General features: G+C 57.2%; 3 protein-coding genes across 7 annotated transcripts; all 3 read right to left on the reverse strand.

Annotated features, from left to right (window-relative positions):
- Nucleotides 1–37: 37 nt before the first annotated feature.
- Nucleotides 38–3,412, reverse strand: mansc1 (MANSC domain containing 1). 3 transcript variants are annotated; one of them, XM_049760493.1, is made up of 4 exons: nucleotides 3,055–3,412; nucleotides 1,933–2,191; nucleotides 1,712–1,861; nucleotides 38–1,574 (listed from the first exon to the last, which is right to left on the reverse strand). In XM_049760493.1, the coding sequence occupies exons 2-4, from the start codon at nucleotides 2,156–2,158 to the stop codon at nucleotides 853–855; spliced, it is 1,098 nt and encodes a 365-aa protein (XP_049616450.1). In that variant the 5' UTR covers nucleotides 2,159–2,191; nucleotides 3,055–3,412; the 3' UTR covers nucleotides 38–852. The 3 variants fall into 3 exon arrangements, with proteins under 3 accessions (XP_049616450.1, XP_049616451.1, XP_049616454.1); XM_049760494.1 differs by having other exon boundaries at nucleotides 2,965–3,111; XM_049760497.1 differs by lacking the exon at nucleotides 3,055–3,412 and adding an exon at nucleotides 2,318–2,546.
- A 131-nt stretch (nucleotides 3,413–3,543) lies between these two features.
- On the reverse strand, nucleotides 3,544–5,414 carry LOC125992001 (uncharacterized protein C11orf98 homolog). Its single transcript, XM_049760529.1, has 4 exons — nucleotides 5,266–5,414; nucleotides 4,620–4,744; nucleotides 4,421–4,518; nucleotides 3,544–3,921 (listed from the first exon to the last, which is right to left on the reverse strand). The coding sequence occupies exons 1-4, from the start codon at nucleotides 5,407–5,409 to the stop codon at nucleotides 3,824–3,826; spliced, it is 465 nt and encodes a 154-aa protein (XP_049616486.1). The 5' UTR covers nucleotides 5,410–5,414; the 3' UTR covers nucleotides 3,544–3,823.
- A 664-nt stretch (nucleotides 5,415–6,078) lies between these two features.
- On the reverse strand, nucleotides 6,079–14,324 carry pthlha (parathyroid hormone-like hormone a). 3 transcript variants are annotated; one of them, XM_049760514.2, is made up of 8 exons: nucleotides 14,184–14,324; nucleotides 13,944–14,073; nucleotides 11,445–11,526; nucleotides 8,989–9,153; nucleotides 8,487–8,830; nucleotides 8,275–8,375; nucleotides 6,696–7,020; nucleotides 6,079–6,435 (listed from the first exon to the last, which is right to left on the reverse strand). In XM_049760514.2, the coding sequence occupies exons 5-7, from the start codon at nucleotides 8,805–8,807 to the stop codon at nucleotides 6,702–6,704; spliced, it is 741 nt and encodes a 246-aa protein (XP_049616471.1). In that variant the 5' UTR covers nucleotides 8,808–8,830; nucleotides 8,989–9,153; nucleotides 11,445–11,526; nucleotides 13,944–14,073; nucleotides 14,184–14,324; the 3' UTR covers nucleotides 6,079–6,435; nucleotides 6,696–6,701. The 3 variants fall into 3 exon arrangements, with proteins under 3 accessions (XP_049616471.1, XP_068505751.1, XP_068505752.1); XM_068649650.1 differs by lacking the exons at nucleotides 8,275–8,375; nucleotides 8,487–8,830; XM_068649651.1 differs by lacking the exons at nucleotides 8,275–8,375; nucleotides 8,487–8,830 and having other exon boundaries at nucleotides 8,989–11,526.
- Nucleotides 14,325–14,342: the final 18 nt, after the last annotated feature.

Raw genomic sequence — 14,342 nt, forward strand, 5'->3', positions numbered from 1 at the left:
ACTTTTCACCACGACACGATGTAGAAATGACATTGGCTTTTCAAAATGAAAAACAATCTTTCCAGTTTTAATGCGTACAAGAAGAAGAAACTCTGAAAAAAGCCTTGCTTGATTGGAGAACAAGATTAGTTTTGGATTAAACCCAATAGCAGCATGAACAATCTGACAAATATGAGCAAAAAAATGCTGGGAGGGTGTCGAGCGATTGGGCCAGTTGCTGCCGCCACCATGTGGTCAAGGTGAGCACTACAATTGCTAAGAAACGCTCGCCATTCAAGACGACCAAAGCGTCATCTTAAAACAAAGTGTGTGTGTGTGTGCGTGTGTGTGCGTGCGTGTGCGTGCGCGTGCTTGTGAGCAGATGGACAACATGCCGAGAAGTGATGGAGAAGTGCAACTAGTCATTCATCAAGAGACAACTGACTGAATCTCAAAATGACTATTTGGAGAATCCGTTCGTCATTTGGAGCCACTGTTGAAGTTAAACTTGTCAAATGGCTCAAGATTTCAGCCTCTCTGACAACGCATTTGTCGAGTCCTCCATGAAAGCAGAGTGAGAAAAACCGAGATCTCCTCTCTGTCAACACCCCATTTGACTTTGCACAACAATTTTTATGACGGATGATACGGGGCCAACCTGTCACCCAATCAGAGTGGATCGTCCGTTTGAAACCTGGAAATAAAAGCGGGATTTTTCATCCACTATTCAGTGGGGTTTCAAAGAAGATGAAACGACAGACAGCAAGTCAAGTCCCGCGTGTCGTCGGCGAGCGTCTTCCTGAGTTTGCAGATATTCTCCCCGCTCGCCGTGTCCCGCCATATATCGCTCGCCGTGGAGCGCGGCCGGCCGCTTCACAGGTCGTAGTGGAGGTCGGTGAGCTCCAGCCGCGTGTAATGGCGTCTGTCGAAGGACTCCACAGCCTTGCGCCCGCCCAGCGCCGCAGCCAGTACCAGCATCAGCGCCACCGCGCCCGCCACCAGGAACGCCACCACGCCGCTCCTCGGCGCGCCCGATAACATTTTGGCGCCGCTCTCCTGGGAACCTGCCGGCACCTTGGCCGCTTGACTACGGCTGCTGCCGGATGTTATCGGAGCGCCTGTGGTCAGACGTGACGAAGGCGTCGTCAGGAGAGGAGGGCTCGTGCTCGTAGTCGGAGTCACGGGTGCCGCTGAAGGAGAAGGTGTGGGGGGCAGAGTCTTGCTGCTAGGAGGCGGCGTTGTCGTGGTTGTAGGAGACGGAGGCTTGGACGTTGCAGCGGCGGGAGTTGTCGTCACAGGGGGCGGAGTCGTGGCGCTTGTCGGAGGTACGCTCGCGGCAGACGTCGTAGGCCGAGGTGTGCTCGGAGGAGGCGGAGTGCTCAAAGGCGCTGCGGCAGCAGTCTTCGGTGCCGCCGCCACTTGACTTTTTGTCTTCTTGTCGCCGCTTTTTGCCTTCTTTTGCTTTGTAGCCGCCTTGTCCGCCGGTTTGGCGGCCGCCACGGTCACGAAAACGTCTCGGCCGGCGGCGATGGTCAGTGCGGGCGCGCTGGCCATCGAGGTCGCGGCGGGACGGACGGTGCTTGGGTGGATCACACCTGCGCGGGAAACCACATGAAGAGCAGAACGTGAGCGCTACGAACGAGACCCGGATGTCCTTCTGGTCTGTAGGTGTCGGTCGCTTACTAGCGAAGGCGCGGCCATCTCCCGAGACGCAATCACGGAACTTTGTTACCTTTGAAGATGTCGAAGGTGCGCACGCCGGGCGGCGCCTGCATCAGCGGACAGTCGCGCTCATTGGGACAGTGGTACAGGAAGCAGTTGTCCTCGCTCCCCCCGCCACCATGCTTGTTGCCATTAAACACGGCCACGTTGCACTTGGCGCCTGCGACGACACCGAGACAATGAGGACGGCGCCGCGACATCAAGGCGATGAGGGGGAGACGTGGCGCTCACCCGCTTGCGCCTGCTGGGAGCAGCAGGCCAGCACGCATTCCTGCTCGCTCTTTGCGGATCGGGCAGCGGCGGTGACGCCGGCGGTGGCGGCGAGCGCCACCCTGGCGTTGACGGCGGCGTTGGCGTGCTGCCGGGAGAAGCAGCTCTCGGGTTGGGGGCGGACGCACGGCGGGGCCAGAGCCAGGACCAGCGCCAGGACCAGCGCTGGGACCAGCGGCCGAGTCATGGCGGAAGGCGGGCCGACGGCCTTGTCGCTCGTCTGCAAGGAACAAAGGGCATGGAGGTCAACGTGAAGCGCAACACACCGACACACATATGTTACCCGCCCGCCAGTCGCAAAACAGGACACAAGGACAGACCCAATTCCATGGACTGGTCACCTCACCCGACTGCCCAGTCTGGAAGTGGCCGACAGCAAAAACTTTGACGAGTCAACAAGCCGTGCGTGCGTGCGCGCGCGCGGGCGGGCGAGCAGGCAGGCAGGCAGCCGCGCAGGCAGCGAAGACGCAGGCGGGCAGGTGTCACTTTGGGCTCGGGCCCACTCGAAAGACTCGACGGTGACCGTGAGAGCCCACGAGGCAACAAAAAGAGGCACGTCAAAGAGGCGTCAAATTTGGATTCGCGCAGACGAGCGAAAAACACGTGCAGACCTGGCCCGTCAACTTCTTCTAATCGTTAGCAGGACCTTTGGCGTCCAAAGTGCACAAGGACTTTGCCTGCACGCGCGCTGACGTCAGATCGAGCGCCCGAGTGGACTTTGCATCGAGCCGAGTGATGGCCGATCGATCCCTCCCTCCCTCATCCTCGTCCTCCTCCTAAGAGGCTCGCTAATGCTAGCGCAGCTCGCTCGCCGTGCAAGCCAACTCCAAAATGTTCGTCCGCCGCTCAGAGTCTTTGTTCGTCGGACGGTGACGTCACCCGCCCAGTCGCCATTCTTCGCACGGAATCAAACGGCGGGCGCGTCCGTGCGTGCGTGCGTGCGGTTGCTCGGTCCTATTGCCTGACGTCCGTGTATAATCTCACGCCACTCACCGCTTCCGTCCGCAGGTTCGATCGCTCCTGGTACCGCCAGGCTCCGGCGCGGCACGGCGCACACGCCCCCGTCCACACACATACACACACCTGCCGGATGCAAAGCCGATCGCCCGATTGCGTTCAGCCGCCAGCCGAGTGGTCCTCCCTCCGCCGGAGTGAAGCAGCCAGGGGAGCCGAGCCGAGATGAGACCAGGCGAGTCGAGTCGAGGCCGCCGGCAGCTGCTCGTCTTACGGGACGAAGAAGCTCGCTGGTTCCGAGCAGATGACCCATTTTTGGCTTTGTCCTCCGGGAGGGGGAGGGGGATGCAAGTGGGCGGGGTGCCACACGCTCGCTGGCTGGCTGGCTGGCTGGCTGGCTGGCTCCCTTTTCAGGACTGGAATCCGTTTGTCTGAAAGTTCTTTTTCATCATTATTTGGCTCTCACTTTGATTCGACTCATTGATTTGGTCAATTCTTGCCTTAGCGACTGCTTTCTTATCGTCTCCTTCCTTTATTGTGTCATCCTTTCTTCTCATCACACATACTACTGACCTGCGTGAATGGATAGATATTTTCATCGGAATGATTTGAATGATGTCTGTTTGTGGTGCTTTTTTTTATTAGAAATTGCACCTTTGCCAAGCCACGCGCTTCCACTCCAGTCTCAAGTCAAACAATGAGCATGAAATGAATGCGAGGAACACTCACGTCAAATGGACTGAATCCACCAAAAGGCACGCACAGAGTACAATGGACGTTGGGTGTGTGCGCATTTTCAGGAAAGAAAAGGTCCACATGTTTTTGCGCGCTGCCGGCCAAAGGAATGGCTGACTTGTGGTGCCTGAGCACCATTCCCACGGCAAGAGAGTCATTTGGGTTATTGACCATCATGGTCCATGCTGACGTCCTCGCAGGCTGGGCTGCTCCTTTTCTTCTTGCGTGCCTTCTTCTTTGGTGGATGAGCTGCAGCTTCAACTGGCCACACACACACACACACACACACCACATTTGTATGGTTACTAGAAAGTGAAGGCGTGGCTCCCCTTTGGCACCCCCAAAATGTCCAGTTTCCATGTACGCCAGCCGGCCGCAGCAACAAGAGGAGGCAGAGAAGGTGCCCGAGCCAACTTGGGGCCATTTTTGGCATTCTGTCTGTTAACAGGCGTTGCGCTCGACTTTTACATTCGCTTTTGCGCGAGCGACCGCGCGTCGGTCCCCGGGCGGGGCTCCCGCCCGTCCTTTTGGCTTACGACGCGGCTCTCGTCTTATTTTCTCTCTCTCCGTACGTCCCGATGGCGACTGTGTCGACGAGCGCCTCTGCGGTCCACGTTACCGCCATTAGCATCTCCTCGTCGGCTGCCCGCCGACTCCACGTGTGACGAGTGCAGCCGGTTGGCCGGCCGGTAGACAGAGGAGAGTATCCGACGGCACGCCGAGCGAGTCGGAGATGGGTGGCCCGATCTGAAAAGCTCACCTTCCATTTGCGCCTTGTCCTTCTGGAGGTGCTGCAGCTGCTTGATGAGCTTTTGCTTCTTCTTCCCCGACAAGGTGATGTTGGCCCTGGGACTTGTTCTGCCGAAAGAGGGCAGACATTTTTATTGCGCATGTCGTGGACGCGCCCCGAAAGGCACGCAGGCAAGCGCTGGGCTGGGCTGGGCTGCCGGGCAACCCACTTCCTCTTCCGGAGGTGATGGACGGTGATGAGGCCTCGGTCCAGCACGGCGCCCACAATCTGACTGCGCTTCTTCTTCTGCCGCCCCAGGACGCGACGGCGCTTGAACAGCTTCTTGCCCAATTCCTGCCACAAAAACACATTTGTAGGGTGAAATCACATGTCGCTGAAGATATTTCAGCTTGTGCATGTTAAAAACCGAGGAGTCCAAGTCACTTCTCCAACATGACATGACATTTACTCCAAGCGACAGGAGCCTGCCTACGTGAAGCCAGCGCGGCACGTACAAAGAACGAAACATTTGGGCAGTCAGTCCCAAAAAGCAGCCCTTTCATTGCAGCTCCAACATGAAGGCAACTCGCGTGTTCTTCCTGACACGTATCATTTCACAAGATTTACACTTTCCTTCTCCCTGCACTTGGCCCCGAAGCAAAGCAAAGCAAAGCAAAGCAAAACAAAGCAAAGCAAAGCAAAACAAAACAAAAAAAGCGACGCAGCCCAAGTTCGAGCTCGAGCTCAAGCGCCTTCGGCCGGCGATGAGTTCCTCTGTGTGGCGTTAAGGGAAGTCCGCAACTTTGAAAGTCAAGCAGCAAGGTCTCTGCGCGCGTTCGAGTGTGCCTTGGCTGTTTCTGGCCGAGCTTTCTTACCGTTTTGGGTCTGTTGATTTTGCCTCCGGGTGGAGACATGCTGCCTGCCGCCTGCCACCTGCTTCCGCGTCTGCTTCCGCTTCGTCTTGTTCGACGCGGCAATCGGAGGAAGGAGGGAGGCCGTTGCTGCCACCTGGAGGTCATTTGGCCGCACAAGAAAGTATAAATAACTTCAAGCATTATTGCCGTTTATTTGATCTGAGACTGGACGATCTCTTTATTTTGAAAAATGATCTACACCTCGTGAGGGGAACAAAACATGACATGACTCATGTGACGTTATTGGCGCGATGTTCTGAGGACGCTGCGAGTCAAGTTGCATAGGCATACAGAATTCCACCATGGAACTTTGGCTTGAAGTTTGTGTTGGGGCCGGGGCCGTGGTGTGTGTTCTTTCTATTCCTCGTATGTTCAGTCCAGTTTTTTTGCGTCTCCCAAAAGATCAGTATGGTGGGCATGTTCAGCCCTTTTCACATGCGTTTGCGACGTTTGCCTCGAAGTGACGTCACTCTTCGACGACTGGTTCGCGCGCGGTCTGCCAGCCTGCCATCCTGCCATCCTGCCAGCCTGCCATCCTGCCATCCTGCCATCCTGCCAGCCTCCCTGCCTGCCTGCCTGCCCGCCCGCCGCATTATTTCCAGGCTACCAAAGATCTGGAAGTTGCGCAGTCGTGGAGAAAAGACCTCAGGATGATGGCGTCTCGCTTTGGTTTCTGTCGGTGCATGTCCACACCGACGTCTCCGTCGGTCCGTCCGCCCAGGCAAGTGAGCGCCCGCCCGAGCGAGCGCAAGAGACCACACGGTGACTCGAGTGCAGAGCTTGTGTCAAACGTTTAATCTCAGTGCAAGTGGCAAAAGCAAGCGCCGCCAGGGGGCGTCATTGACACAAGATCAACTCCAAGTCAAGCAAAGACCAAAGTCAAGTGACTTGCTGGTCGGTGTAAAGTGCATGATGGTGAAAAAAACAATCCAATAAATACAACATTCAAACCAAATAAATTACAACACGCGTGTTGGAATCAAAAGAAAATCTTTCATTTCCACGTCACTTTCTACTCTACTGATTTGTATTTACACAATAAATATCCAGGTTGTCTTTCCAAACAGCAAGACGACTGTTTAGGGGTCCGCTCCGCTCCACTGCGCTGCGCTGGCCGCAGGCCGCCGGCACCTGCACACACAAACACACAAGGTTTTTCAAAGACTTTGGTCACACCAACCATTGATAATCACAATGTTGGAAAATATACTATTGAGGCTTGAGATTTGGGAATCCCAAAGTGGCGCCCGCTGCAATGACGTTCTCTGCCATCCATCCATCCATCCATCCATCCATCCATCCATCCATCCATCCATCCATCCATCCATCCATCCATCCATCCATCCATCCATCCATCCATCCATCCATATGTCTGGAACAATGCGACTGACCTGCGTTCAGAGCGGCTTGGCTTGGGCCCTCCTCTTGCGCTTGTCGGCGTCCTTCCGCCTGCCGGGGCGTCCTTTCTTGCGGCGCTTAGCGTCCCGGAAGCTCTTGTGGGTTTCCTGCGGCAGGTTGGTGGCCTCCCGCTCCTCCGGCGACCAGTCGGCCGCCAGGCCCTTGCTCGGCGCCGGCGGGGCTTTGGAAAGCGGGAGCTGACGGATCTCGGCTGTGTGGACCTCGTCCAGGAGCTCCTGCAGCCACAGGCGCCGCTTGAAATCCTGCAGCGTGCGGCCCTTGTCGTGCATCAGCTGCGCATGCGTCACCGAGCGCCGCCTACGCAAAAGCAAAAAGGCAAAGGTTGGCGGCCATAATGCGACAACAGGAAGGGCGGCGCTTCCAGCAGCTTGGGGGCCCGAGAGCCGGGCCCTGCCCCGCCCCGCCCTGCTTGCTTTTGCAACTCTGAAGCAGGACATCAGAATTCTTCCTGGTTCCATTTGTACAATTGAGATTCTTTTCTTGTCAACTTGAGACCGACTTTGAAGTTTAACTTGCAGATGAGCGGCGCCCTTGACATGACAAGGCGAGCCGAGCTGAGCCGAGCCACTTGTTCTTGTTGTTGCGCTGAGCAACCAGCAGAGGGAGGGGCTGCGCCGCGGCCAGACGCTTGTCCCGCAGCCAGACGCTTGTGCCACTGCAGGCGCAGAAGATCCGACAATAGCGTCCGCTCCGCTCCGCTCTGATTCTGTCCAGATGGGCCGAGGCGGCGCTCTTCTTCTCAAGTTTTTTTTTGGTTGTTGTTTTCCTTGCTTTCCTTCTGTTCTGCTTCTTAGCGCTGTTATCTTTCCCGCCGGCCGGCCCGGATCGAGTTTCTCAACTGGGCTCGGGCTGCCGCGGCGCTCCTAAACAAACAGCGAGGGCGAGGGAGGGGAGCCTGGGAACCCCGGGCCGGTGCACTCCGAGCACACAAACAGCGGGCAGGCAGGCATGCAGGCAGCTATAGGAGCCGGTTGGCCGGCCGCTGGACATGTTGGCCGGCCTCTGCGCTCAGGGACGCCAAATCCTGAGCCCGTCGCCAAAGCGGAAGAAGCTCAGTGGGGCACTCCGGAAGCGTGCTTCCGCACGCGCCTGATGCAAAGCAGATGAGCGCCCGCATGCAGGGGCCCCCATGTGCCGTGGCGTGCCGTGCCGTGTGTGTGTGTGCCTGCCTGCCTGCATGCAGTCAGGCATGCAGGCATGCGCCGGCCGCCTCTTCCATATACATGTCCACGCGCACGCGTTACTGAAGAGCATCTCTTTTTCTCGTGCTGCTGTCAAATTAGTTTCAATCTTGTAAAATAAAGACTTTGTTGTGAAAGACTGTCTGGAACCAACTTTCTGAGATGTGGACCTTGATTTCTTGGGAATGCCGCTCGGTCTCGTGAACTGAAGTCCTTTCTTCCCGTTTTGCTGTCTTGTGCAATGTGCATTGAGTCTTTCCTTGTGAAACGGGCCACTTGGGCTGTACCAAATTCTTCGGAGAGTTCCCAGACGTGAAGGTGCGTGCGCGAGCGAGCGAGCGCGGAGGAAAAGGACGAGAGCGCAACTTACGTTCTGGCGTCGGCGGGTCGGGCTCGGCCGGCGACGGGCGAGCAGAGCAGGAAGGCGGCCAGGAGGAGCGCTCCCACGCCAGACATGTTGGCCGCGCGTTTCTGCCAACGAGAGATGAGGAGCTTGAGCGAGCCAGCCAGCCAGCCAGCCAGCGCAGAGAGCGCTGAGCCGAGCCGAGCCGAGCCGAGTCAGCTGCTCGGCAGGACACTTACATTCCCTCGGTGGACGGACGGAGTCACAATTAAAAAACACAACAAAGGCAAGGAAAAGTTCCAAGAAAAGAAGTCACGGAGCAGATCCCAGAAGAAGGTCTTCTTCGTTTTCTTGTTGCGTGTCGACTCGAGCGCACTGCATGCGTGCGTGCGCCTGCTTCCAGATGTTGCGCCGATGCGGGAATGCCGCGAGCGGCTCCGGGACCAGCGGGAGGGCGGCCGGGCGTTGGGCGGAGCCTCGCCGCTGGGGGGGCGGGGAGGAGGGAGGGGCCCGATGAGGGCCTGCGTGCTTGATGCGTCCTCAGCCTCGTCCGTCCGCATTCCAGGTGCTTCCAAATTATCATCTGCTTGACTTCCAAAAGTCAAGCCCTTCTGTGACACCCCCCCCCAGCCCCAGCCAGCCAGCCAGCCAGCCAGCCAGCCAGTCAACCAAAACGCAGCAGGAGAACACGCGCGCGCACACACACACACACGGCTAATCTGCGTGCTTGCGTGACATCACCTTGGCGGTGGTGCTGGCTGCTTTGTCAGGACGGAAGGAGGAAGGTCGCGGCCGCCGCCGCTGCCATGAGCAGTCATGGCCACCACCACCATGGCCGCCACCGCCATGAGCGGTCATGGCCACCACCACCATGGCCGCCACCGCCATGGCCGCCATACTTGACTTCTGCAGGAACAAGGAGGGCAAGAAGAAAAAGAGGCGTGTGGCGCAGGGCTGACAGGCGCCGCTTTGATGCTAATGTTGCTAATGAGGCTAATTGATGCTGATGATGACGTCGCTATGGCCAGCTGATGATAATGTTTGATAACGACCAAGTGACTCACCCGGCGCGCTCGCAATCATCTTAATTTGGCATTCATCACGAATTCATCATCATCCCATTTACGCTCGCACGCCTTCAACAGGAAGGAGTCCTTCATTTTCCTCTCAAACATGATTTGAAAGAAAGCTAACGTGACGGCGCTCCTCGCAAGGGCCTCGCTCTTTTTTACCGCCATTTGACAATTATCCAGTCTTCAACTTCCTGTTTGCGTCGTCGTGGAAACCATTGCAGACACTTAATCCATCTCGTCTGCTCTTTGAAGGATCTTTTTTTAGCAGCGTGGAAAAAGAACACTTTGGACTGCTTCATCAGCGCGAACGCACGCGCCGCCACCGAGAGAGATGGCGTCCTCCCGCTGAGTCAGCGCCACTGTGGTAGAGGAACGCGACACCTTTGCGCAAACACACGGAAGCGGGCTCGCTATGAGAAAGCCAGTTGTCCAGGTTTGTTTTGGACCCCCGCACGAGACGACGGCAACGGATCGAGCGGAGAAAGTCACCCGTGGCGGCGTGACATCGCAAGACGCCCTATAGTTCCGACGCGCCAATGCCTCGAGTGACAAGAGTCTGACAGACGACGGGCCAACGAGCGACGCACGAGACGGACGTGTCGCCGGCTAATTTGCTAACGTTTGTGGTGCGCTAACAAGCTAACAAGTTAAGTGTTGCGGCTAGCCAAGCCGACGCTCAAAGGATTCGCGCCGCGCCCCCGCCGCCTCGCTAACGGCTTCCAGAACTGTGGAAACTTCTCAAGGCTGAAGAGCGCCTTGGCGCTCGCAGCAACAGCGTGCGTGTGTGTGTGTGTGTGTGCGTGCGCGCGCGCGCGCAAGCTAATGACTTTGGCTGCGATGGTGCGTGTGTGTGTGTGAGATTGCTTTTGAGAGTGTGTGAGCGTGAGAGACAGACAGACTTTGCGCGTCTGCGGTTGTGTGTAAGATTGCGTGTGTGCATAATAGTACGAGCGATAGTGTTCAAGCGCGAGTCAGTGAATGTGCGCGCTTCCCCTGCACATGCAAGTCACACACACGGCTTGCCAATGAGTCTAGCGGCGGCCGCGTGTCACGTTTCTCGCGGGCGCGTGACGTGAGCGGCGACGTGTCGGACTTCCCGCGACGCCGCCGAGTCCAACAAAGCGGCCGTGCGTTTGGGGGAATTCCTCAGCTTGCAAAGCGTCGCCCCGCCCCGCCCCGCCGTCGAGGCCCGGGATCAACATTGACACGGTGACTTATCGCCTCACCTTCCCGTCACCCGGGAAGCGGCACGGCTCCCCACGGAGCAAACCAAAGACGAGACGTCGACCGTTTGACCGGCGCCGTGCCACTCGGCGGCTCGCTGTGCTCGGCGCCTCGGCTCGCCTGCCTGCGCCCGCGCTTATACGGCTTGAAGGAGCGCTCATTTGCAAGCTATCGGTTGCTTGCGCGGTGGCGCAAAGTAACAATCTTTCACGACTCCGATAGCAAAGCGTGCACGCGCAACGTCACGCGGCTGCGGAGAAGCCAAAAAGGCCGTCCGTCCGCACGCCGTCGCTCCTAATCAAGATGTCTCGACAACGCTGGCGAGACCCGTTGGGGGGTGCCTGTCCTCGCATACAAGCCACAATTACAAACATCACACGCAACCACACACAATGAATTTCCCTCCCCCGGCCAGACGTGCACATACAGAGTGACGCTCTGCGCGCTAAAAATAAAAGTGTCTTTTTCAAGCATGTGGCTTTTAATGTCAGCGTGTTCAAGTGAGTTTCTTGTTCACAGCTTGACAGGAAACCACAACACACGCCTCAGTGGCTGTAACGCCATCCAGGCCAGGGGTGGGGGGGGGGGGGAATCATTCCAATAACATGCTAAGCAGCTAGCCGGCAGCTAAGACGTAGCTTGTCGCTTCCTGCCTGTGCAATTAGCAAAGAGGAAGCATCAGGCATCCGCCGGAGTTCAGTTAAGAATTTGCTGTCTGGGTGCAACGCACGGTGGGAGATGGGGTGCGCTTCCAGATGGCATTTTTTGGGGGAGCATTTGAGGACACCGGCCGGCCGGGGCGGGAATTCCAGCGATCCGGGAATCATCTATTTTCTCCTTCTCCTGGCTATTTTTAGCGCACGCTGGCTCCCAAATGTGGGCCACCTGGGCTGTGCTTACCTTTGCGGCATCCCGTCGCAGCGGGCGAGCGCCGTTTCCGGCGCGCGTGCCTCCTCTTGACGCTCCAGAGTCACGCTTCACTCTGAAAACACAAATATGGGACAAAAGTTTGCAATGGGCGGAGGGAGGGAGGGAGGGCAGAAAAGGACAAAAAGCCAAAGGCCTTTGTCAACATTTGTCAGCGTTGGGCCTTTGTTTGTCCATCTGATGAGAAAGCACCACTCCATTGGCGGGGGAAAAAGCGGAATTGCGACAGCGGGGCGGCGGGGCTCCGAGAGAGAACCGCAAAAGGCACCTGACGTTAGCTGCGCTGCGCTGCGCCCATGCTGGTCAAGAAAGAAGCGGAGCGGACGCCAAAGCGGGTGACAGGATTCCGGCGAGGTTGTGGGTGGCACATGTTGGAGATCAACAAGACAAGTCCAAGCGGCAGAAGAATGTTCCGTCTTCTGCGGTCTGGCTCTTTATTTGGAGAAGGAAGGTCAGGTGTTCTTGTTTATTGGGCCACCCAGGAGATGCTGGTGCGGGTGAGCGTGTCACCGGCGCAGCCGCCATCTGGCTGACGCTTTCCTTCCCCCTTTTTGGCCTCTCTTTTTGCTTGCCGGCGTTTCCGCCCCGCACCGATAGACAAGAGCAAAAGGGCGGCGCCCCAGCCCGAGGTGGAAACATTCCGGCGGCGTGAGTTCAGAAGCCGGACGCTGGCAGGAAATCACAGGCGGCGGCGTGTTGTGATAAAGATCAGCGGGATCGGCGTGAGCATGAAGATCCCCGTGTTGCCGCTCGTTAGCCTAGCTTAGCACCTGCTCGATGTAAACAAAGTCAAGGTCATAAGCGTCGGAAAGGTTCCCGCCCCGAGTGTGAGAAGAATGCGAGCGAGCCAGCGAGCCAGCGAGCGAGGCTTCTTGGCCCTTCAAAGTCAGCCTAAACAAAAGCGCCTTGGCCAACTATGTCCGTTTCCACCATTGCCTTTCTTCCCCAACGCTTTCGGGGTTGTCTTTTCTTTTCCGACACATCTGCTGCAAAGATGACAGAGCGGACGGGAAGACCCTCCCGTGAGACCAAAAAACGGCAGCGTGGAGCAACAAGATAGGCAAAAAGTCGAGCGCACTGCACGGCAAGGCAAGGCAAGGCCAAATTGTCCCTCCGCAGTGACGCCGCTTCAAGTCCAATCATTTGAACACTTCTATTGCATTGAGCCACAAGGGGGCGCCAGGAGAGGGTCGGTGGGTGGCGTCCCCCCCCCCCCCCCCCCCCAAGCTGCTGAGGCAAGTGCAGGCAGGCGTTTCCTAGGGACTATCTTTTTTCTCAACTTGTTTGACTGCAAAAACAAAAGCTTAAGATTGTTGACCAAACTTTTGCCAGCACGCTCACGAGCGGCGCTAAGGTCACGTGACTCCCGCAAAGGCGCCCTCGCTCCCAATCTTCGTCAGCCGCTCCCCGGGATGCTGTTAGCAATTAGGCGGTAGCGCGCGCAGCCGGGATGTCACTTGAAGCAAGGGGAAGGTGACAGCGTGACGCTCGTCTACTTCCTGTGCCCGCTGGGACGACGTCGCCTCCGCCAACAAGTGAGGCAGCGTGGCCTTTTCAAAAGCTGACCCATCCACAACAAGTGCACTTTTCCCGATGGTCGGGAGCTGCAGCGTGCTTCTCAACATGTGGCTTGAGAAGGACTTGTACTCGTGAAGACAAAAAAAAAAAAGCGCTTTGGCTGAGCAAGAGGGCCGGCCGGGCGCTCCGCCGCCGATCCACATTCTGTCCGCGGCGCCCCCTGTTGGGCATCAAGCTTAGCAGCTTTTTCCGCACCACTTAGCCAGTAGGCTCCGCTTCTCGTTTTGCCGCGGAATCTCGTTAAAGCCCATTAATCGTCTGCTAGCTAATGAGCCCGTCGGGCTCGTTTAGCGTCACGTCAGCAGGCTCATACGCACGCACGCACGCACGCACGCACGCACGGCGTTCTCACACCTCGTCGCAGCCATTTTCCACACCAATGAAACACTGTCCTCCGCACAATCCCACGCCAATCTCGGCGGCCATCTTACACGTGGGGCATCTTCCCCATCCATATGTCGCATGTGGAGGGAGCGCTTGCGTTTATTTGCGTGGCCCCGGGGTTTGTTTTTAGAGCAGCAGGGTGCGTGGGGGGGGGGCACATGTGTGCACATGTGTAAAAGCGTGAAGGTGAGGAAAGCCCACCAGCATTCCTTCCACATGCGTGCGTTTAGGCGGCCCAGGTGATGAGCAACCGCCGCCGTTTGGCTCAGATTGCGTCCAAGATGTTGTTCTTGGGCTCTGGAACCAACCTCGTAAGCAGCTAATTGACAGTTTGGCCTTTTGGCTCAGTTCCCTGGACAGCGCAATGGAGCGACTTTATCTTTCTGGCTCCGCCCGGAGAAGAACCTCTTTAGGTTGGAACCGCCGGCGCTAACGGCTTGCACTTTTGGAAGCGACGGACGGATGGTGACGGACAGACGCAAGGATGGACGGACGGATAACAATACTCACGGGCGTGTATTCTTTATCCGCTGCCAACATTTCCGAGCGGAAGAGGCGGCGCAGAAGTCCGGCCTTGGTTTTTGTGCACACAGCCATAGGAGCGTTAGCTTGACTTTTAGCTTCTCCATTTCCTTCCTTCCTAGACATACAGACACAAATGTGTTGAAGCAGCGCATGCATGCAAGCAAGCAAGCAGTTTCCTTTCTTATCACAAAAGATAATTTGGAGAGCAAGTCAGCAAAATGTCACCCGAGTGGCGCCGAATCCAGCCGTCCGTCCGTCCGTGGCGGCAAAAGTGACTCCCCGTTGCACAAGCGTGTTGGAACTTTGATGTCCCCGTCGCTTGCAGACATCAAGCACCTGTGGTGAGTCAGCTGAGCGCTTAGCAACTCCTGAAAACACAAGCAG

Source organism: Syngnathus scovelli, chromosome 22, assembly GCF_024217435.2.
Source record: "Syngnathus scovelli strain Florida chromosome 22, RoL_Ssco_1.2, whole genome shotgun sequence".
NCBI lineage: Eukaryota > Metazoa > Chordata > Actinopteri > Syngnathiformes > Syngnathidae > Syngnathus > Syngnathus scovelli.

Coding starts and splice junctions, on each gene's coding strand:
- LOC125992001 (XM_049760529.1), bottom strand. CDS start 5,409: ATGACCTCCAGGTGGCAGCAACGGCCTCCCTCCTTCCTCCGATTGCCG. Junction 4,745..5,265: donor AAATCAACAGACCCAAAACG/GTAAGAAAGCTC, acceptor TTTTTGTGGCAG/GAATTGGGCAAGAAGCTGTT. Junction 4,519..4,619: donor CATCACCTCCGGAAGAGGAA/GTGGGTTGCCCG, acceptor CTCTTTCGGCAG/AACAAGTCCCAGGGCCAACA.
- mansc1 (XM_049760493.1), bottom strand. CDS start 2,158: ATGACTCGGCCGCTGGTCCCAGCGCTGGTCCTGGCGCTGGTCCTGGCT. Junction 1,862..1,932: donor CTCCCAGCAGGCGCAAGCGG/GTGAGCGCCACG, acceptor GTGTCGTCGCAG/GCGCCAAGTGCAACGTGGCC. Junction 1,575..1,711: donor CACCTTCGACATCTTCAAAG/GTAACAAAGTTC, acceptor TTTCCCGCGCAG/GTGTGATCCACCCAAGCACC.
- pthlha (XM_049760514.2), bottom strand. CDS start 8,807: ATGCGGACGGACGAGGCTGAGGACGCATCAAGCACGCAGGCCCTCATC. Junction 8,376..8,486: donor CGTCCGTCCACCGAGGGAAT/GTAAGTGTCCTG, acceptor TCTCGTTGGCAG/AAACGCGCGGCCAACATGTC. Junction 7,021..8,274: donor CGACCCGCCGACGCCAGAAC/GTAAGTTGCGCT, acceptor GCTTTTGCGTAG/GCGGCGCTCGGTGACGCATG.